The sequence below is a fragment of the Thalia democratica genome, chromosome 8, assembly GCF_965202585.1.
Source record: "Thalia democratica chromosome 8, ktThaDemo2.hap1.1, whole genome shotgun sequence".
NCBI classification, from domain to species: Eukaryota; Metazoa; Chordata; class Thaliacea; order Salpida; family Salpidae; genus Thalia; species Thalia democratica.
The window spans coordinates 9,912,106-9,934,940 of record NC_139172.1 but is presented as its reverse complement, the minus strand read 5'-3'; the positions used below and the strand labels follow the sequence as shown (position 1 = coordinate 9,934,940).

General features: G+C 25.9%; 1 protein-coding gene across 2 annotated transcripts; it reads left to right on the top strand.

Annotated features, from left to right (window-relative positions):
* The first annotated feature begins 5,576 nt into the window (after window positions 1-5,576).
* Window positions 5,577-15,752, top strand: LOC145842763 (uncharacterized). Of its 2 annotated transcripts, XM_082950241.1 has the most exons (8): window positions 5,577-5,825; window positions 6,174-10,467; window positions 10,552-10,641; window positions 10,826-10,915; window positions 11,158-11,422; window positions 11,522-11,569; window positions 12,774-12,950; window positions 13,157-15,752. In XM_082950241.1, the coding sequence occupies exons 1-8, from the start codon at window positions 5,640-5,642 to the stop codon at window positions 13,380-13,382; spliced, it is 5,376 nt and encodes a 1,791-aa protein (XP_082806367.1). In that variant the 5' UTR covers window positions 5,577-5,639; the 3' UTR covers window positions 13,383-15,752. The 2 variants fall into 2 exon arrangements, with proteins under 2 accessions (XP_082806367.1, XP_082806369.1); XM_082950243.1 differs by lacking the exon at window positions 11,522-11,569.
* The last annotated feature ends 7,083 nt before the right edge of the window (window positions 15,753-22,835 follow it).

Below are 22,835 nucleotides of genomic sequence, written 5' to 3'. Positions count from 1 at the left end.
ATAATAAAATTTCACAAAAAAGTAAGCTTTATACTACGCTTATCAGTATTATTCGTAGTTAACACAGCTGTGATAAAATGAAGTAGTATTTTAAACTATCAAAAAACATTTAAAAATACATAAATACAATAAAAAATTGATAATTAATTTGATTACATTAAATAAAATAAACAACAACTACTTAAAAAGTATTAATCTTGTTAACTGTGTACTCAACGACAAAAAATGACAAAATAGTTTGTCATGGGATCAGGGGCACTAATTTTCTATAGAGTTAAAGTCATTAATTGTAACCATTGCTAAAGTTACACAAACATAAACTTTTTTTTCTATTACTTTTAATAATTATTTTTACCAAGTTTTACTAAAATCACAAAAAATGTTTAAAATGCAAGAAATAATAAACTAAAAATAAAATCTAGACATGTTTAATATGATAGACAAAAATTATTTAATGTCAGCATGGCCTTGAACTTCAATTAAAACAAATATTTAAAGTTTACAGTTTAATTTTGAAGCAAACGTAAAACATTCATGATACCTTTCGGTTATCAAAAACTACTGAAAACTAATTACTTCTTTTTTACTTTATGATATTTCTGTTAGAACTGTGCTGGCACAAAATAAATTGTTAGTTTTTATTATTTGTTTTATTTTATGTATTATTTTTTAGTAATTTAAAACCATATAACGCCTAAACTAATTGTACATGTTTTAAATTTTTGAGATTTAATTTTACAAAAATTACATTGTTAAAACGAAAAACAAAACAACTATTAACAAAAGTTGGATTTTAATAACTTAATTTATCAAAAACATTGACAACTTTTACTTTTTTTCACATATAAAAGTTCATGTCTAAGAATTTTTCAAAATTAAAATACTATAAACTATCTTTTAAAATAATTAAAATATGAAAGTCACTAAAAGCAAGTTATTAACAAATTTTCAATACAACTTCAAAAAGTATTCTTCATTACTGCTTAAAATTATTCAAGTTTTATAAAAATAAGTTAAAGACTTAAAGAAATTAAGCTGCAAAACTATTGTTTTGGAAACTTTTAAACTGCTTATATTTGTGCAAATGAGAAACAGTAATAGCAATAAAGTACTAACATTTTAAACTCTATTTCTAACCCATATTAACAAAAAATAAATAAATTTAGATTTTAACCCATTATACTAAACTACTTAAAAAATTTTAATTTTAGCTAATTAAAATAAACTTAAAAATCTATTTTCTTTAAGACAAACAGAATAAAAATTTTAGTAAATAAAATATGAGCAGTACTATTAGAGCTGGTAGAAAGTGAAGTTTACTAGATTTTAAAAAGCCAGATATTCGATATTTGTAGGTCTTTAAACAGAAGATTTTAAAAAAACTAGATGTATCTTATTATCGTTAATTGCTGAACTTCAATTTTAAGCTTGAAAATTTTATCAGATGTATATTAAAGAAATTAATACAAACTTATTGTTTTGACAACTTTCATTATGTATTGAAAAACAATGAGAGCTACTTAAATTCAGATAAACAATTAGGTGCGTTTTGAGAGATTAAAGTTTTTATCAAAAGTAAAACTAAACATTAAGCTTTGGAATTTTTCTGAGCTATACATTAACTTTAATAACTTAAATTTTTTTTACGAAAAAAACCCTATACCTGTTTAACATTAGACAAGCATTTGAGTAGTTTAAAAGAAAAATAAACTCTTTGTCAAAAGTAAGTATAATAAAGTCATTGTAATGGTAAATATTAGTTGAAGTTTTAAACCTTTGTAGGTTTAATGTCAGTAAAAGCTGTTTTCTTTCAAAAACGAGTTTTGTTTGAAACTAAAAAAAACTTAGCCAAAGCCGCGTATGAACATTTTTTGTTTAAAAAAATATGTTGTTTTTTAGATAAAAAGTTTTTCTTACTTTTTTATTACTGCACTAAAATAACAAGTTTTAACAACTTAAAATAAATAAAAATACATACAGTTAAAAAAAGTTTAAAAAACTACAAATTTATTATAGAATTAATTAAACTTGATTATTTATTTTGATTTCCTTGTTAAGCTTTGTTTTATGATAAAATAATGTTGATGTTGATCATTTTACTTTTTTAGTTTTCTTCAATATAACTAAATATTGAAATTAAATAGAATTATTGAACTATTAAGAAAAAGACTGATAATTAATATTTTTTTGTTGATAGTGTTTACCTATGGAGCTTTGAAATTAATTAATGTATTGTGAAAAGTTTAAGTATAATCTTTTTTATTTACATCGAAAACTGACGGTTTTATTTAATAAAAAGTTTTTGTTATATAATAAAATTAAATATTTAGAACTGTGTTTTTTTAGACAAACTCTAATCATTATTAAAATATACCTTTATATTAACAAGAAAAATAACAGCGTCATAATAAATAAAAATGTTTTTTTTCAATAGCTAGTACTTTATAAAAATTAACAAAAAAATAGTTTTTAAAAACTTAATGTTTTTAGTTAAATAAATATACAAAAAACTTAAACATACTTTTTTTCTTATCTAATTTACGATCTTAATTTGGAATTCAATCTGACGAGCCCAAAAAAACTCTTACCTAACGAAAATAAACTTACATAAGAGTAAACATACCTTCAAATTACAAAACGTTCGTTTATGGTGAATAAATTATCTCAGACATTCCGTTACACAACAAATTAATAACTAAAACTGACAAATTCTTTAGTTTAGACTTGTTTAACTCTAGATCAGTAGTTTAGAACAAACTGGTAAAAAAAAAAGCATTTTCTTAATGTTTAATACCCTTTAAGCTTTAATTTGAATAATTTTTCTTTAGGTTCTTTATGTTTCTAAAGTTATTTAACTCATATCTGATTACATAATTTAATTTAAAACCAACAAAAAAATGTCGAAAAATGATATAGATTATAGTTATACCGTTAGTATTATCCTTGACAAGACGTTAAAAGGTACCCGAGTGGTGTGCAATTCAATGACCGAAAGGTTTTTTCGTGCACTAGGTCCTTGGACCAAAATTTTGAGTGATTTTATTTTTGTCGTTCAATAAACAATATAGTATAAAAAAAAACTAGTTTTGTTTTAAATTAAAAAAATCGAAAGTATTTAAAAATTTTAAGAGAGAAAATAAAATTAGTTTAATTTTTATCAACTATTTTTCATATACAACGCGAGCGTTTTAGATAAATGTGCAGTTATTTAAACAAAAATTGTAAAAAGAAAACCATAACCATCTAAATTAAGTTTTATTTCATTTATTTCTATTATTTTTTTAATTTAAGTTAATATAAAGTGTTTAAGACTTCATAAGAAAATATAAATAAAGAGCGTAAAACATTTATTTGCAATACAATCATAGATTTTACAATTTTTTTTGAAATAATAAGATTTACACATATGTTCTATGCATGTATATCATTTAATATCATAAATTAATTTTGATAAATAATTTTAAGATTTTTGTTTTTAGTTTTGTTGACTAATTAAAACTTTATTTCCAAACCCTTACTTTTAAATACTTATAGTATTAGAATTGTTTTGCCGGTAACAAGTTTTAACTTGTGAATAAATACAAGCTTAATAAAAATTTTTTATTTTATTTTGCTTTTAATTTACTTAAAATACATACAAACGCTTACTTTGCATACACGCATAAAAAAAGTATTTGGTTATACTAATGATTTTTTCAATAGAAAGTTTAAATAAAATCATAAATTACTTCTTTAAACTTGATCAAGCAAAATGGGTATACTGTACGTAATGCCTGGATTTTCTTTGTAATTTAAGAATATAATTATGATTTAAGACACAAAGCTTTCCTAAATTTTTCAGCAGACTTACGTAAAACTTATGTAAGGTTTGCAGTCTAAATTTGAATGTTACAAAACACATCACGAGATGTACACGCCACAAAAATCTCCAAAATTTACCCTACTAAACGTCCATTCAAAAAAGAAAGCGGTCAAGCTTCAGTGGTTTCGCGATCAACAAAAGCCACCGTCTGTTGAAAAAATCTTCAGATGCAGTTGAAAAACCAGCAAAAAGTTTTATAAAACTTAATAGTTGTAACTTTGTTTAAAACAGCTTTTTAATTACCTAAGCAGATAAGTTTACTGAAAATACTATCTTTTTCTATAGACCGAAATAAACTAGTTTTTTAAGCAAAAAATAAAACTTTTATTTTATATAAAGCCAATTTGATGAAGTTTACGAAAAAAGTTTAAGTCCTAATTGTTAAAACTATTTTAACTTTAAGCTTAGTGTTCTTTTAAGTTATTTACAGTATAACAACGATAACCTTATATACAAAGTTTTAGTACTTTCAAAATAAAGTTTATGTCATTTACTTTTATTTTATCGTTATAATTATGCTCTTAAAAAAGTTTCACTGCTTAGAATTTTAATATTTATTCTAACAAAAAATGTATCAGTGTACTTTTCTAGTAATAACTAACATATATAAGCAGATGTCGATTTATTACAACTCCGACTTATTTGAGTTTTTATTTATACGTCGTGAAAAAAGCAATGTTTAATTTGTAGATATATTTGGAAACAAATCATCAGTTGTTAAAATGAATTTATAAAAGAAGTGTTGTATTTTTTATTCTTAATTAAATTAACAAAAATAATTTTAAATTAAAAGTTAAATTAATTATTCATTTAGATTGACTACTATTAAAATTTACTTCTTTATTTGACTTATCTAAATAATAAAAAAACTGATTCAAAAAAGTTAAATAGCAAAAACCATAATTATTTTATAAGAAGTAGTTTTTTTTAACGCTAAACCCGATAGTTATCTTTTTGAAACTTCGGACGCTGCCAAAAATTTGTTAATGAAATCAAACACATCGCTTACAAGTGAAATTAAGTGCGTTTCTGTGCATACTAGGTGGCATAAAAAATGTTTTACTTTATCTTAAATATTTTTTAGTTGACGTATTTTCTGTATTTTCAAATTAAAAAGTCTAAATATAAAATAAGTGTATTTATGTTTTAATAAACTCATTAAAGAAAACTTCGGCGAAAGTATAACAGAACATAGGCCTTGAAAGCCGTGAATCGGTATGATCAGAACTTTATGTTAACTTGATTATAACTTTATTTATAACTCATGACATAAAAAAGTGATGTCTGTAGACAATTTGTTAAATTTTTATAGCTTAGCATAATTCATACTCAAGTAATTTGTTGTGTATAATTTTTGAAATGTTTAAGACCACTCTTTAAAGTATAGTAATTTTACTCTTAAGTAAACACATTTAAAACAGCCTAAAAAGTGCGTATCTACAAAAGTCGTATTCAATAAGAAGATTAGTGAATTTAAAAAACCAAAACTAGTGTAACTTATTGTTCAACAAAAAGTAAATAATTTTAAAAAATAAAAACAAAATTGATATCAACAAAACTAACTAACATTTATAATTTTATTCTTTTGTGCATTTACTTGTAATACATTATACATAATTATATTTTACAAAATAATAAAGTAAGAGGTAAAAGGTAAAAGTTTATGCCAATTTGTTTAAAATTATATAACAAGTAAGTAAATTACAACAGATAGTTATCTTTAAATGTCAAATTGCGATAATTGCTGTATTACAATAAAAAAGTGCAGCAGGTCAAGATGAGCACCAAAGTGGACCAGCTTCTAGTTGAAGCTAAAAACATCGACAAGATGCAAGTTCTACCGAATCAAACCGATGAAGACATATCCAACATTGAGGAGCTTTTTGAAATTTCCATTAGTCTTTCAAGCCCGAAGCTCAAGGAGCTTATTGAAATTGCTAGGGTTTTAAAGAAGTATTCTCAGGTAGCTTTTGAAAGATGTTGTTGACATGGTATCAAAAATTTTATTGTATACATGACATTTAAAAAAATAAATGAATAGAACTTTATGAAATGAAAGTTAAATATTTTAAATAGTTGTGTTTTATATCATGTTTAAACAAAATAAAGAAAGTACTTTTAAAACTCTTTGATTTTATTTAATAATTCTAAAAAACAAACTGTTAATAGATTTTTTCATAAAATAGTTAAAAAAATTAACAAAATCATTGCTTTTAAAGATAAAATTAAAACGTTTTACCGAAAAAAAAAATATATAACATATAAATTGTTAACATCAAAAAATTCAAAAAACTTTAAATTTATTTTTTAGGTCGATAGTCAAGATGAAGAAGAGGAGTCGGAAGATTCTCACGATTGGGTTCTGTACGCTGCTGAAGAACTCGTATCTAAACTACGCAGGAGCAGCAAAATGTCAAAGAGCGAATACGACCGAAACGATTCAGGAATTTCCGAGCCCTCGCCCATAGAAGATCAAAACGTTGAATCTCTGTTCGTCGGCCAGCTCGAAGTTATTGACGACCCTTTTGAGCCTGCGTTCGAATCAGCATCCAATCATTCATCTTCAAAAGATGATGACGAGTGCACGGTCGTGTCTGCCGCGGGCCGCGACATCTTCGATGACGAACCGTCTACCATAATTCCAGCTTGGCTTTTCCAAGAAGGCTCAGAAAGCTTGAGTGTTGAAGACGACGTTTTAGTTCCTGAAAAAAGCTTTGTTCGTCCCCGACTTGTATCCGATGACGAAATATACGATTCTGAAAAAAGCGATGTAGGAAGTATTAAAGACTCTATGAGTCACGTTTTTAAAGAGTTGCAAGAAAAATGCGAAAAAGAGCTTATAAAAAACTCAATGAAGTCGGTTTTCAATGAACTTGGAGCAACTGTTTCTTCGAATAAAGTTAGGAATGAGTCTGTAAAAGAAATTTTTGATGAGCTTGACTGTCTTAAAAATCTTCGTGTTACATCTAATGAAGTCCATAAGAAGTCAATAAAAACTGTTTTTAATGAGTTACAAAGAAAAGTAGAAAATACTATGTTAAAAGATTCGATGAAAAATGTTTTGAGAGAGTTAGAAAAAACTGTTACGACTTCACAAGAACAAAAAAGTAGAATGGAAAACGTTTTTGTAGAATTGAAAGCCAAGGTTGAAACTGAAATAATTAGAAATTCTATGAAAAACGTTTTTGAAGAGCTTCAATTGACTGTTTTGTCAAACTTATCCCATAAAAGTAGTATGAAGAATGTTCTTGGAGAGTTAAAAGATAAAATTGAAACTGAAATACTTAAAAAATCAATGAAAACAGTTTTTTCTGAATTGAAAGAGCAAATAGCTTCTACAGAGGCAAACAAAAACTCAATAAAAAAGATTTTCGAAGAACTAGAAAGTCTTAAAGAATTACGTTTAGCGTCTTCGAAAGTTCATAAAAACTCTATGAAACTAGTTTTTGCAGAGTTGAGAAAAAATATTGAAAATGAAGTAATTAGAAATTCAATGAAAAATGTCTTTGATCAACTTAAAATTAATTTTGCATCTACCGAGCTTCATAAAAGTTCCATGAAAAAAGTATTCGAAGAAATGAATGCTAAGATAGAAAATGAAAATTTAAAAGATTCAATGAAAAGTGTCTTCGAAGAACTAGAAGTAAAAGTTAATTCCAAAAATGCACGTAAAAATCTCATGAAAGAAGTTTTTAATGAAATGCAAGACAAAATAACTTCAGCCGAATTGAAAAATAGCATGAGTAATGTTTTTGATGAAATAAAATTGACGGTTGCATTAAATGAAATTCAAAAGAAATCAGCAAACAATGTTTACGAAGAGTTGTTACGTTTAAAAGACCTTAAAGTCACTTCTACGGAGGTTCACAAGAACTCAATGATGAATGTTTTTGATGAATTGCAAAAAAAAATTCAACATGAAGCCGTTAAAAAATCAATGATGCAAGTTTTTGATGAATTACAAGTTAAAGTGAGTTCTAATAATACTCACAAGGTTTCAATGAAAATGGTTTTGGAAGAACTAAAAAACCAAGTTAAAACAGATGCTTTAAAAAAATCCATGAACAAAGTGTTTGATGAGCTTCAGCAAAAAGTTGCACAAAACAAAGCTCATAAAAACTCGTTGAAAACAGTTTTAGATCAACTCTGCGAAAAAGTCGACAAGCAAATTTTAAAAAACTCTATGAAAACGGTGTTTAAGGAAATGAGCGGTGAAGTTGTTTTATCTAATTTTAATCAAATCAATATTGTTAGCATTAATAAGGAGATTGAAAATATTGTGGATCTCAGAGTTGCTTCAGCGATGATTCACAAAAAATCAATGGACAAAGTTTTTGATGAACTAAATGAAAAATTTGAAATAAAAGTTATCAAAGAATCGATGAAAAAAGTTTTTGAAGAGCTAGAAGTGAAAGTTGAAAACGATGTAGTAAGACATTCAATGCAAAAAGTTTTTAAAGAGTTAGAAACAAAGTCAAAACTAACTGAAAGTAATGAAGCTTGTTCAGACGATAAAGAATTGTACAGAGAAGAAGAGAACCTAAAAGAAACAGAAAAAGAATTAATTGTCAATGAATTTCAAACGGAAAATACTAAACAAGAGCAAATTGAAGAAACGAAAAAAGAATTAAACAACGATGATCAGTCGAAAACTTTAACTTGTGATATGCCAAAGACTTTGTTGTGTGAAGATAGTTTAGCTTACGGTGAACCAAAAATTTTGACATACACATTACCGAAAATTGTTTATAGCGATAACACTGAAGAGGATGAAATTTTTAAACATACAGAAATTGAAGTAGAAAATAAAGAGTGTAACGATGATAAGCAAAGTAAGGATGATATAAACAAAGTTTTCGGAAAATTGGACAGCAGGTTTCAAATGTTTGATAGTAAAAAAAATCTTGAAGAAGAAAAAGAAGCAATACAAAACCAAGAACCCAATGAAAAAAAAGCTGTAAGCTCGTTTGATGATGTCCTTAGGAACTCAATGAAAAGTATTTTTGAAGAAATACAAAAAAGAATCGCACTAAATGAAGATTCAGATTCTTCTTATGATGATGATATCAAAGATTCTTCAGATCATGGTTTTTCTCAAGATGAAAATGATGTTTTGTCAGACAAAGTTAATGTTGAACTTGATAATTTGGACAATAAATTATGTCCAAGTAATAACGTACCGAAAACAACCAGTTTTGATCTAGCTAAACCTCTGTCTGTTGGGGAATACACTCTTTTAAACTCAAATGACTTAGAAACTTCTGAAAATAATGAAGAAACTTTAACAGAGGAATTACTTTCGTGTGAAAAAGAACACTTGAATGAAAAAGATGATACAAAGGTAATAGAGTCTTTTGAAAATAAAGTATGTTCCTCTTTCAATTCTGATGATCCAAGCAATGATGTAAATAGTTTTGATACTAAATTAATAACGGATGATCAGTCAAAAACTTTAATTTGTGATATGCCTAATACTTTGTTGTGTGAAGATAGTTTAGCTTACGGCGAACCAAAAGTTTTGACCTACACATTACCTAAAATTGTTTATAGCGAAGGTTACGAGTTGTTTTCACAAGATGAAAAAGAAACTGAATGCCATTTAGAAGATGATCTTGTTTTAACTAAAAGTAATAAAGAAAAATACGAAACTAAAATTGATAAGCATATAGATAACGAAATAGACAATACAACTAGTCAGCTCTCACTTGATGTAGAAAATTCTTCAGAAAAACTGCAGTTTGAAGAAAATTTGAACAATTTAAACGTTGAAAAACAGCAATCAGTTGTCGAACCAGATAATTCAGTGTCCGAGGAAGAGGAAAACATAAGTTATGATGAACAACTTGAAAACCTGGAAGACGAGACCGGTCCTATCGATACCGTCACACTCGATGACGTCACAGTTGTAGATATCGCTGTTAATCCGGCACCCGTTGAAGACACGATGAAAAACTCGATAAGAGCGGCACTCGACGAGTTACAACGGTTGATTTCTTCAGAGCTTTTAAAGCATTCTAAGTTGCAGACTTTGAAAGAGTTGAAAGTTCGTATTTCTCTCAGCGAAGAAACTAAATCGTTTACTATTAAAAATCCGGAAGTTCTAAGTCCACGATCCCAAACTCCAACTTTGGCTAATGAAAGCTTGAGTCAAGCTACTGAAAACTTAGAAACACAAGTTGAAGAAGCCATTAGTGTTAACAATGATCAAAGTTTTGAAGAGTCAGAAGCATGTATTGAAACTATCGTTGAAAGTATGAATAATTGCGAAAATAAAGATCTTAGTTTAAATGAAGAGTTAGTTTGTATAGATGAAATGAAACATTCATTATCTGAAATGGAGCAAAAAAATATTGAAAACGAAACTGACGCTAAACAAGTTGAGCTAGAACAAATGGAAAGTATTGGGTTAGTAGTGCAAGAGCCTGAGTTGGAATCTGAAACTAACAAAGTACTGAGTGGTTCAGAAGAAACGCCTGCAGAAGAGCTCAATGAGGAAACCCAAGACTTGTCATTCGAAAAGTGCATTTTGACTGTTACTGATAATCTAGAAGCCAACTGTGTTTCTTTGGAAAGTTTACCTGATGAATCTTTGGAAAACATCAAAGGTAGTTTTTGATTGAAATTAATTTGATAAAAAGCTCTGTATGGTTATAATAGTTTAAATGAACGTTAAACGAAATAAAAAATAGATAACTACGAAGAAATGAGTAAAACAATGTCAGATGAAGATGATTTTGTAAAAGTTCACATGGAAGACGTCATTTCATTGGACGACAAAGGTTTAAAAATCATAAATATACTAAAAAGTAAAAATTATTGTCAACAGATATTATAGTATAGCATATTTTCTTAAATTAACATAATAATTTACAGACAAAAAAAAACACTAATTAAAACAAAATAAATTGTTTGACTATATAACTATTTCTTTGAATTTAATTTAATTAGTTTCAATAATTTCAGAATCTCTTGATTTTCGTTTAGAAGATAATACGACTATCACTGTTTTGGCCGATCAAAAAAGCGAAGCAAATGTTTTATCTGAAAAAGAAGGTATTATTTTTACCATGTTTTGAGTTATATTATTTTTTTTAATTAAGTTAGCAATTAATAATGTTTGAAAAATAATACAGAAATAAGCTTTAAATACTTCTATGACAATTTCGAAAACTTCCCATTGAAAAAAAATCATTTTTGTTATGTAATAGCTTGTTATTTGATTTTGTACAACTTTGTGTCTTAACATTTCAATGCATATATTTTAGCTTTAGTAGTACTAATAAATTTATATACAGCTGAACTGTCAACAAACAACAAAAAAGACAATGAGTGTGTTGAGGGCTTTGAAGACAACTTTGTTGATTACAAAGAACCTTCGCAAGATTCCGAAGAAAACTCAGGGCTACCAACGTTTGTATCTGTGTTATACCCAGCACCTCTTTCGCGCAGCAACACCAAAGAGCAGATAACTGTAGATAAAGTTGGAGAAACTGCACCTAAAGTTGCACTAATCAAGCATATTCCAAAACCTACACCAAGAACAAGTCTTGAAACAAAAAAGTAACTTCTTTTAGCTTGCAGCTAAATAAAATATTTGATTTGTAAACATTATATATACATTAACTATGAATACAAAAGTTGATTAATTTTACTTTTAAGGGTAACAAACAAAAATACAGTCTCTAAGAAAAAGACAAAGCCAAGAAAGTTAGTTATTTTAATTAACTATCTATTAACTTTTAGATAAAGAATTATGATTTATTTTAAAAATGTATACAAATAGGCAAAAAAAAAAAGTTCTAGTGATTACTAGTAAATAACGTGTTCAAAATATGAGTTTTTATTTTTATTTTGTCTTTAAACAAAAAATAGTATATATGCTTCTTAAACACGGTTATACTAAAAGTTTATACTACTTACATTCAACTTAAAAAAAATCGTGCTTACATTACACCATAAGAAAAAAATATGTAAGTTATTTGTAATTTTTTTTTATCTTACATAACATCTTATAGGTGAACTGATTGTTTTGTTGCGTAACGTATAATTTAATAAATACTTAAATCTTTTTATTTAAAACTTCTTTACGTTATTCCCTTAAAATTAAGACAAATCTTAAACTTTTTATAGAAAATGTTTCTTCATGAATTAAAACTATTGATTTAAACAAATAGAAATAAATTAAATTTCTAAAAATTAGTACTTTTTTGTTCACTAATTTTTAAGAAAATAATTCACGGTAGATTTGTAATGTAAGTTAGAATATTAGAAAGGTATAAATATTATTTAGTAGCAAAGTTAAGCTTTAAATATAGTTTTCAAGCCTGTACCATAATAATGCTTCAAATATAAAGTATACACATACTTTATTATACAAAACAAGCATTACGGTTTCTGTTTTATTTATTGAATAAGCTGATGTTATAAAAATTTTAAAAGATAAACAAAAGTTTACAACAATGTTTTTAGCATTAAGAAATAATAAACTGTCACATTATTCATAATTTTTTTTATATAAACATTTTATATACTTCCTTTAAGTATATGTGCTCTTTTTTTAATTTAAAACCAATAAAAATGGTATAAATTAATTTTAACATTTTAATTTTAAGTAACTTGTTTTTTAGAATAATAACATTAAAAAATATTACTATTAACTATGGTATTGTTTTGAAAAAAACATACTTTTATATACCCGTATATATTTTACAAGATAAATTTTCAGTAAAGTAAAATTTGTACGTTTAAATTTTTTTTGAAATAGTGTTATATGATAGTTACAAACTTCGTTCGCAATAATATATATGTTTTTTATTTAACTGTATAACATATTTCAGAGATGTAAGCCTAATGCTTTAAGCTACAAAGTTTTGTTTTGAATGCTATAAAACAGTAAAACAAATTATTATAGAATAGATCCAGTAAAACGGGCTGAGCTTATTTTAAGCCTGCAAGATATGATAAAACAAGCGCAGCAACTGAGAAAAAGAAAGCTTACAAACAAAGAACAAAAACAAATAGATGATCTGGAAAGCGATTCTTCAGCGTCAAATGTTTCTTCAGATACTGGAGTAGAAACATCAGACGAGTTTGTAAAGTAGATATATAAAATCTAAAATTATATAAACCCATAAAAAATATTAGTTTTCAACCTATTTTTATTATATTTTTCCCCTTTCGTAAGTTCTGACAGTTTTCTATCAAAAAAAGCTTACTAGTAAAGTTAAAAATGTTAGTTTTTATCACTTATATTGTTTGTTACTTTTAGATATTTATTAAGATTTATATTCATAGCGGGTCAAGCAGATCAAGCGGAGAGTCATCGAGACAAAGAAGGGAGAGTGATCCAGGTCCTTCAAGGTACCAGACGAACAGAAGAGTGGCTCACTTGGACCATAATGAGTTGAAATTGCAGCAGAAAAAAAGGAGCTGGGTGCCAAATTATGTTCTCAAAGAAAAAAGCTACAACTTCCATAAGAGCAGGCTTAATGTTCAACAACCAAGGAAACAGAATTACTAGTACGATAAAGATGTAATATCATTTTAACTTGTCGTACGTTCAACCGTACTTTTAAGGTACGATCATTTATATTGCATAATTAACGTAACTTTTAGCAGCACTTTAGTTCAAAACTAGATTCACTAATGCTAAACTTAAGTCCAAACTTAGCTTTTGAAATGTTTTTATCAAGTTCAAAACTTAGTCACAGCATATAAGTAATACTATTGTAGTTGAAAACAAATAAAAAATTATTGATTTTTTCTAACCTTAATGTTAAATATTTATTCATTACTTTACTTTTTTAATTTTTTTATTGAAAAATTTAGGTTTCTTTTTGCTCCAATTTTTTCACTTTTTTAAAATTTTAGTCCAGTGATTCTCAAAATTTTAAAACTGTACATTAAAAATAAATATTTGTTCACACTAAGTTTTTAAAAACATGTAATATTGGTTATAAAAGCATCAGTTAAGAACAAAAAGTTTGAATATACTTATGTTTATAAAACAAACTGATAATTTTTTTTTTAAATACTCTTAAAATATAAGTTCTTCAAAAATGATTTCTAATCAAACTTTTTGTGAACAAAAAAAATGTACTTACCAGTGGATTTTTTGTGCAAATTTTGAGAAATACTGGTCTAGTTTACACTGCTACACTGCTTAATGTTTATATAACATTTTTTTATAACTTTTTAATTTTAGCAAATGTAAACTACGTAGTTGAGCGTTTTTATAGTTTACTAAAACTAAAAGCCTTCTAAAGACAAAAGGAATTTTTAAACACCTAGATAAATTAGATCGATAGACTTATATAGACTTTTTAATTAACTTTCAAACTAGCTTAAGTCAGATGATACTGTCTAATTTACTTGTAAAAAATCGTTTAATACCTGTAGGTTTATTGAGAACCAAAAAAGTTTACACAACTGTTTTCATACCCATTAAAATTGGCATAATGTTTCAAGATATATAGTTAAATTTATTTGGTATATGAAAAAAAAATCACTAGTTTAGCAACAATCATCCTACTAAATATTAAACACACTTTAAAGCTCAATTTGTTGATTAATGATAAGTTTAAATCGACTAAAGCCAGCCAGTACTGTTTTGTCTACTTAAATAAGACTTTTGTTTAATGTCAGTGACAATATAGAGCATTGGTAAATATTAGATTTCCACTGCTGTTTTTTTTTGCATATAAAAAAAACTCAGGCTCAGGATATTTTTAAATGAACAAGTTATTGTTAGTCTATAACATTTTTTGTAAATAAAAGTTCTTAAACAGCAATAGCTATCATTAATAACTCTTAAGATTTTAAAGTCAGCCAGTGCTGTATATTTTACAAGAAAAAGCGTTTTTTTATAATAAATAATTATACAGTGCACTGGTGGTTTTCTTGATCACACAACTGTTTTTTTTTTCTTTTTGGTAGCTTGTAAGAAAATAGTTGTGAGTATTTTTTTTTTTTTGCATGAAGGTATCAGAGATATTATGTTTATACAAACAATAGTTCTATAATTTAGCAAAAGCTGTCACAAAGAACTCTTAAAATTTGCTTTAAAGCTGAGTCAGATGATGACTGATATGTTTAAATCGACTAAAGTCAGCCAGTACTGTTTAGTTTACTTGAAAAAAGATATTGTTTACTATGAGTAAGTTTAAAAAGTATTGGTAAATATCTAATACTGTTTTTTTCAGTTTAAAAAAAGTCAGGCTCAAGCTTTTTCATGAACAAGTCAATGATAATCTAAATTATTTTATTCAAATTAAAGTTATTTAGTTCAGCAATAGCTATCATAATGATATCTTAAGATTTTCTTTAAAACTCAGTGTTGATAACTGATATGTTTAAATGGACTTAAGTCAGCCAGTACTGTTTAATTTACTCGAAAAAACTGTTGTTTAATACGAGTAAGTTTATAGAGCATTGGTAATTATCAAAATGTCATAATTGTTTTTTTACAGTGTGTTAATTATTATGTATTTTTGAAGTGCAACGACTAGATACTTTTTATATAATGAAACATATTAACAGACTATACTTTCTACAAAAAAATTTATGGTCTACCAAATCGTGTTGTGATAAGTATATAAGTAAACGTTTAAAAATTTATTGGGGTGTTTTAAACTATCTTTTAACTTAAACAATGGATTTAAACATAAGCTAATGGTTAAATTACACAATCCATATAAGTTTTGCATCGAAATTTTTAATCAATCATTCGTATGCATTGTTGCTCAGTAATTTTATCTTATTCTAAACCTGCCTATAAAGTCATATATTTTTGTTATCGTAGCTATCAAAATTTTCTAGCTAATTTAAACAGTTCATGAAATTTTTTTGTGTTTTGTTTTTCAACTTTACGTCAATAAAATTTATTTTATTTTTGGTGTGCATTCTTTATAAACAAAAAGGTTTGTAAGTAAATATTTCATATAAAACTTGTTTAAACTGTATTCTCAAGCTAATTACCAAAACAAATCGAAATAAAAAAGTTTTAATTTTGATAGTTATGAAAATTTCTTATTAATTAAGAAAATTAAGTATTTTATTTTTTTATTTCGAATTTTTACATATTTAAGAATTAATAATTTAAGGAAAATTTTCTAACCTACATAAATAACTTCAAACATTTTACTTGAAAAAGCCATAGTATAAAAAGAAATTAAATAGTTTTTCTTGAAATATGTTTGTTCAGTAGTAGAATGAATGATTTGAAGATTGTCCGCCTATTTTATATAAGAAATCGGACAGCTTTAAATATATTAAACTTACAGTAAAACTGGTATTAAAAAAAGCTGCTTCAATTCTTAAAGACAAAACCAACAGATTTAGAGACCTTTCGGTTTATTAAAATGTTTTCAATTCTCATGAAATTTGTTTGCCAATAGAGAAGTTTAAAAAAGACATTGTTTAGTTTGGATATGTTTAGATAACAAATAAAATTCATATTAAAAAATGACAATTCTTAAATATGTTAAAAGTTTAACAACTCACTGTAATCTATGGATTAATATTATATAATTACATATTAAAATAAACCTAGAATCTAAATAGACAAACTATCATTAAAGTTTTGTACTTTACAGTAACTAAGGTGACTATAAATAACAACTAAAAAAATACACTAAAAAGTAAATCAGTTTTATTTTCGATTAACTAAATAAAATCTTACTATAATTATAGTAACAAGTATAGCAGAAAAATAACAAAACTTTTATTTAATTACCGCACTGTAAAAGAAAGTTTACAAAGTTAGGCTGATATATATAGTTTAATAGTTTTAGTCTAGTCTTTAAAAGTCAATTTTTTTTTGCGTTTTAATTAGATTTTTACAGCAACTGATTTACTAAAATAGTCAATATTAAAGAACTAGTTCTAATTAAAAATCAAAAAAGCTATTAAAATGCTATTATTTAATGATTTATTTGGAAAAAACACTTATTTTGTATTATACCTTTTACCGATTAGAAAACAAAAAAAACTATTTAATCAACAAAAAAATTCTTTAGCCAAGTTAAAGACATGTTCTACTCATCAATGATGAGTCCTAATAAGGACGAAACCGGTCTCGGTCTACCGAAACTTGTGGTCTGATGATCGAATTGGCATGATCAACCCTTTTGACAATTTTCTGAGCTGCATTATTTATTTTTTGTTACCAGTGTTTAGTAATTAATTTATAAGCTTGATTTTGCTCATTAATTTGTTTTAATGTGCTTAAAATGTTTGTTATTTTAGTTAAATCTCATCTAAGCTTAAATAAAGTATTTAATAAATTATGAGGTAAATTTGAAATACTGACTAGACCATGGTTTCCCAAAGTGGGCGATATCGCCCCCCTGGGGGCGATTTTAGTAAGTCGGGGGGCGATAATTAGTAAGGGGGCGAAAGGGTGGGCGATAACTAGTAAGGGGGCGAAAAGGGGGCGATTTTAAAATTTTTGTCTGTTATAAAATTTTTGTTTTTTATTTTGCTATTTTACTAATTTTAGTTTGCTATCAAATTTTTGACCCTGAGGTAAAACTTAAACGAAAAAAGTTTATTTTGTTTATGTAAAATATAGAGAAAAAATCAAGTAGTTATGACTCCTACTTTCAAGTAAATTACATATTTTCATTCATATATTTTCTTATTCAACAATTACATAGGTCATAAACAATCGGAATCCCTCTCACCATTTTATAACCTGACATATATGTTATTTGGGATCATAAATGGTTTGTAAAAATCTATGTTATATATTATTTACTATCACCTCATGATATTTCTAATTGTTTTTTGAAAAGTCACTAAGTTAGACTAAGAAATAAAACTATACAAGGTTGCAAATTTGTCTAGAAATCTGGAAATACCTGGAATTTGACAATTTAGGCAAAACAAAACCTAAAAAATCTGGAATTTTTAACAATTTCAACATATTAAATATTAAAATTTCGATTTGACACAAAAAAGCTATCATATAGATAAAAATATGAATCCATTCAAGGCAGATCTTTTTGAAGTAAACGACGTACAGGAAACTTTCTCAGACTTACAAATTGAACTTGAAATAAATTTTTCCAAAGAACAATATATAGTTTTTGAACTGAACAAAACCTAAGGCAAAATTTTCCAATCAATTGAGAGGAATTTAGATTGTTTTTTTTTAGTTTTTCCTGCTAGCTATGCTGTTGAGAAAGCTTTCAGTTAAGTTATAAACATATTGAGCAAAAGATCTATTCTAGATATTTGTAAAGGAGGCGTAATTTTACTGATTAAGAGTCAGATTAGAAAACTTGCAAACAATCATGAACCTCATTCTTCACACTATATTAGACTTCAGTAGCAGACATTATGTAATGAAAGTTTTTTTTATTTTATTTGATCTTTTAAAATACTTCTTGTTTAACCTGGTTTGTATTGTATTTAAGAAGTCTTTTTATAATAAAAAAATTATTAAGTTATTTATTCTACAACAGGTTCGCATAATACCTAATAAATATTAATTACGGTAGACTTCCTCTCGAGTTCGCACTTTTTACACAAAAAAAATGCAAAATTATATTTTCTTAAACTTAACTTAAATAAAGTTTATAACTAACTTAGTATTAATAAAACATTAAATACATAATATTTAATATCTGATATAGATCTATTTTTTTAATGAATGTTTGTTTTATGTTTTAGTTGATTCCATGTTTATTCATAGCATTATTGCATATAACATATTTAAATTTATCATTTTGTAAAAAAAATGGTAATAATTTTTGAGTTTGCACTTTTTGATTTTGTTCAAAGTGCTATTTCAAGCGGAAGTCTATTGTATTTATTAAATGGTTTATGTTTTAAATCTGTTAATAGTTTTATTTTGACCTGGTTAATTTTGTAGTTTATATTTGTCGATTTACATTACACTAAAAGTTTTTATAGCGTAGTGATTAAATATTTGTTTGAAAGAAATTTATTTGACATATTTTTGTTATTACTTGTTTAATCTGTATAAATAAAAAAATGTTAATAACCATTAAAGTTTTTTTTTTTTTCATTTTTTTTTTTTGGTTTTAAAAGAGTATCTTTATCTCTGTTTGAAATGACTTCAAATATTTCATTCAAAAGATTCTTAAACTCAATTTTATTTTCTAACTTGATTTATTATTGTTAAAAAATCTATATATTAAGTAATTATAAACTATTGATACAACTGTTTTTGTTTCATCTTGATTTTTAATATATTAGCAATGAAAGTGTGTTGTTTATATTAATAGTTCAACACTAGCTTTTAGTTTTTCACTTCTTCTGGTAAATTAATATAGGCTTATAACTAACGACTTAATTAAGTTACTTTGTACTAACTTCTAAATGTCCGAAATTCGTTATATGAGAGGTTATTAAAATTTCAGGTTTCAGTTAAGATTTCAGATGAAAAACGTACGGTTAAGATCCAGTAAAATTTTGACCCGCTAAATAACTTGAAAACTACTTGTGCAAAATAAACAAAATTTAGTTTTTTGATACTTAATTTTCTGAAATAAACTTTCAATTTGGTTTTCACTTAATGGTATTTCCTAGATCAAAATAATACTAAATCATTTTATTAAAATTTTGCTCGAGTTTTTTAATTTTCTTATATGTTATTTTATTAAATTATGCAGCCCGCAATTACATTTTTTTAACGAATTCAAACTAGAAAAGATTTTTTAGTAAATATGAATTGCTGGTTACAAATGTTATTCACCACTACCCTAAAAGTTTCATTAGTTTCAAAACAATTCATATTTAAACAGGATTGATTACAGATTACACAGGCTTTTTAATAATTAAGTATTTTAATACACTTTACTGGGCTTATAAGAAAACGACTGTAACTCATTTTCTCAAGCCCTGTAAACTACTTTGAACACAGCCCAAAAGTGTGTGCATAAGAAATACCAGACTAAATTACATTTCAAATACAATTTTTTTGGCTCAAAAGTTTGTACTCAAGAAAAAAACTACTTTTTAAAATCGTGGGGGGCGATTATTTTTAAAATTTCTGAAAAGGGGGCGATTTAGTAAATGAGTTTGGGAAACCCTGGACTAGACCATGGTTTCCCAAAGTGGGCGATATCGCCCCCCTGGGGGCGATTTTAGTAAGTCGGGGGGCGATAATTAGTAAGGGGGCGAAAGGGTGGGCGATAACTAGTAAGGGGGCGAAAAGGGGGCGATTTTAAAATTTTTGTCTGTTATAAAATTTTTGTTTTTTATTTTGCTATTTTACTAATTTTAGTTTGCTATCAAATTTTTGACCCTGAGGTAAAACTTAAACGAAAAAAGTTTATTTTGTTTATGTAAAATATAGAGAAAAAATCAAGTAGTTATGACTCCTACTTTCAAGTAAATTACATATTTTCATTCATATATTTTCTTATTCAACAATTACATAGGTCATAAACAATCGGAATCCCTCTCACCATTTTATAACCTGACATATATGTTATTTGGGATCATAAATGGTTTGTAAAAATCTATGTTATATATTATTTACTATCACCTCATGATATTTCTAATTGTTTTTTGAAAAGTCACTAAGTTAGACTAAGAAATAAAACTATACAAGGTTGCAAATTTGTCTAGAAATCTGGAAATACCTGGAATTTGACAATTTAGGCAAAACAAAACCTAAAAAATCTGGAATTTTTAACAATTTCAACATATTAAATATTAAAATTTCGATTTGACACAAAAAAGCTATCATATAGATAAAAATATGAATCCATTCAAGGCAGATCTTTTTGAAGTAAACGACGTACAGGAAACTTTCTCAGACTTACAAATTGAACTTGAAATAAATTTTTCCAAAGAACAATATATAGTTTTTGAACTGAACAAAACCTAAGGCAAAATTTTCCAATCAATTGAGAGGAATTTAGATTGTTTTTTTTTAGTTTTTCCTGCTAGCTATGCTGTTGAGAAAGCTTTCAGTTAAGTTATAAACATATTGAGCAAAAGATCTATTCTAGATATTTGTAAAGGAGGCGTAATTTTACTGATTAAGAGTCAGATTAGAAAACTTGCAAACAATCATGAACCTCATTCTTCACACTATATTAGACTTCAGTAGCAGACATTATGTAATGAAAGTTTTTTTTATTTTATTTGATCTTTTAAAATACTTCTTGTTTAACCTGGTTTGTATTGTATTTAAGAAGTCTTTTTATAATAAAAAAATTATTAAGTTATTTATTCTACAACAGGTTCGCATAATACCTAATAAATATTAATTACGGTAGACTTCCTCTCGAGTTCGCACTTTTTACACAAAAAAAATGCAAAATTATATTTTCTTAAACTTAACTTAAATAAAGTTTATAACTAACTTAGTATTAATAAAACATTAAATACATAATATTTAATATCTGATATAGATCTATTTTTTTAATGAATGTTTGTTTTATGTTTTAGTTGATTCCATGTTTATTCATAGCATTATTGCATATAACATATTTAAATTTATCATTTTGTAAAAAAAATGGTAATAATTTTTGAGTTTGCACTTTTTGATTTTGTTCAAAGTGCTATTTCAAGCGGAAGTCTATTGTATTTATTAAATGGTTTATGTTTTAAATCTGTTAATAGTTTTATTTTGACCTGGTTAATTTTGTAGTTTATATTTGTCGATTTACATTACACTAAAAGTTTTTATAGCGTAGTGATTAAATATTTGTTTGAAAGAAATTTATTTGACATATTTTTGTTATTACTTGTTTAATCTGTATAAATAAAAAAATGTTAATAACCATTAAAGTTTTTTTTTTTTTCATTTTTTTTTTTTGGTTTTAAAAGAGTATCTTTATCTCTGTTTGAAATGACTTCAAATATTTCATTCAAAAGATTCTTAAACTCAATTTTATTTTCTAACTTGATTTATTATTGTTAAAAAATCTATATATTAAGTAATTATAAACTATTGATACAACTGTTTTTGTTTCATCTTGATTTTTAATATATTAGCAATGAAAATGTGTTGTTTATATTAATAGTTCAACACTAGCTTTTAGTTTTTCACTTCTTCTGGTAAATTAATATAGGCTTATAACTAACGACTTAATTAAGTTACTTTGTACTAACTTCTAAATGTCCGAAATTCGTTATATGAGAGGTTATTAAAATTTCAGGTTTCAGTTAAGATTTCAGATGAAAAACGTACGGTTAAGATCCAGTAAAATTTTGACCCGCTAAATAACTTGAAAACTACTTGTGCAAAATAAACAAAATTTAGTTTTTTGATACTTAATTTTTCTGAAATAAACTTTCAATTTGGTTTTCACTTAATGGTATTTCCTAGATCAAAATAATACTAAATCATTTTATTAAAATTTTGCTCGAGTTTTTTAATTTTCTTATATGTTATTTTATTAAATTATGCAGCCCGCAATTACATTTTTTTAACGAATTCAAACTAGAAAAGATTTTTTAGTATATATGAATTGCTGGTTACAAATGTTATTCACCACTACCCTAAAAGTTTCATTAGTTTCAAAACAATTCATATTTAAACAGGATTGATTACAGATTACACAGGCTTTTTAATAATTAAGTATTTTAATACACTTTACTGGGCTTATAAGAAAACGACTGTAACTCATTTTCTCAAGCCCTGTAAACTACTTTGAACACAGCCCAAAAGTGTGTGCATAAGAAATACCAGACTAAATTACATTTCAAATACAATTTTTTTGGCTCAAAAGTTTGTACTCAAGAAAAAAACTACTTTTTAAAATCGTGGGGGGCGATTATTTTTCAAATTTCTGAAAAGGGGGCGATTTAGTAAATGAGTTTGGGAAACCCTGGACTAGACAAAAAAAGTTTATCTAATACAAATGAGCAAATTAAAAATAAACATAAGCTGATTATATATAGTTAAATCATACATATCTGAATTTATTATTAATTAACTTAGAGTTCAGTACAAATCAGTAACAGAATAATAAGTATTTATCTGCGGAGT

Excerpts from the sequence above, each read along its gene's own strand:
- LOC145842763 (XM_082950241.1), top strand. The coding sequence starts at position 5,640 with ATGAGCACCAAAGTGGACCAGCTTCTAGTTGAAGCTAAAAACATCGAC. Across the intron at positions 5,826-6,173 it reads TTTTAAAGAAGTATTCTCAG|GTCGATAGTCAAGATGAAGA; the intron begins GTAGCTTTTGAA and ends TTTATTTTTTAG. Across the intron at positions 12,951-13,156 it reads GGAGTAGAAACATCAGACGA|CGGGTCAAGCAGATCAAGCG; the intron begins GTTTGTAAAGTA and ends TTATATTCATAG.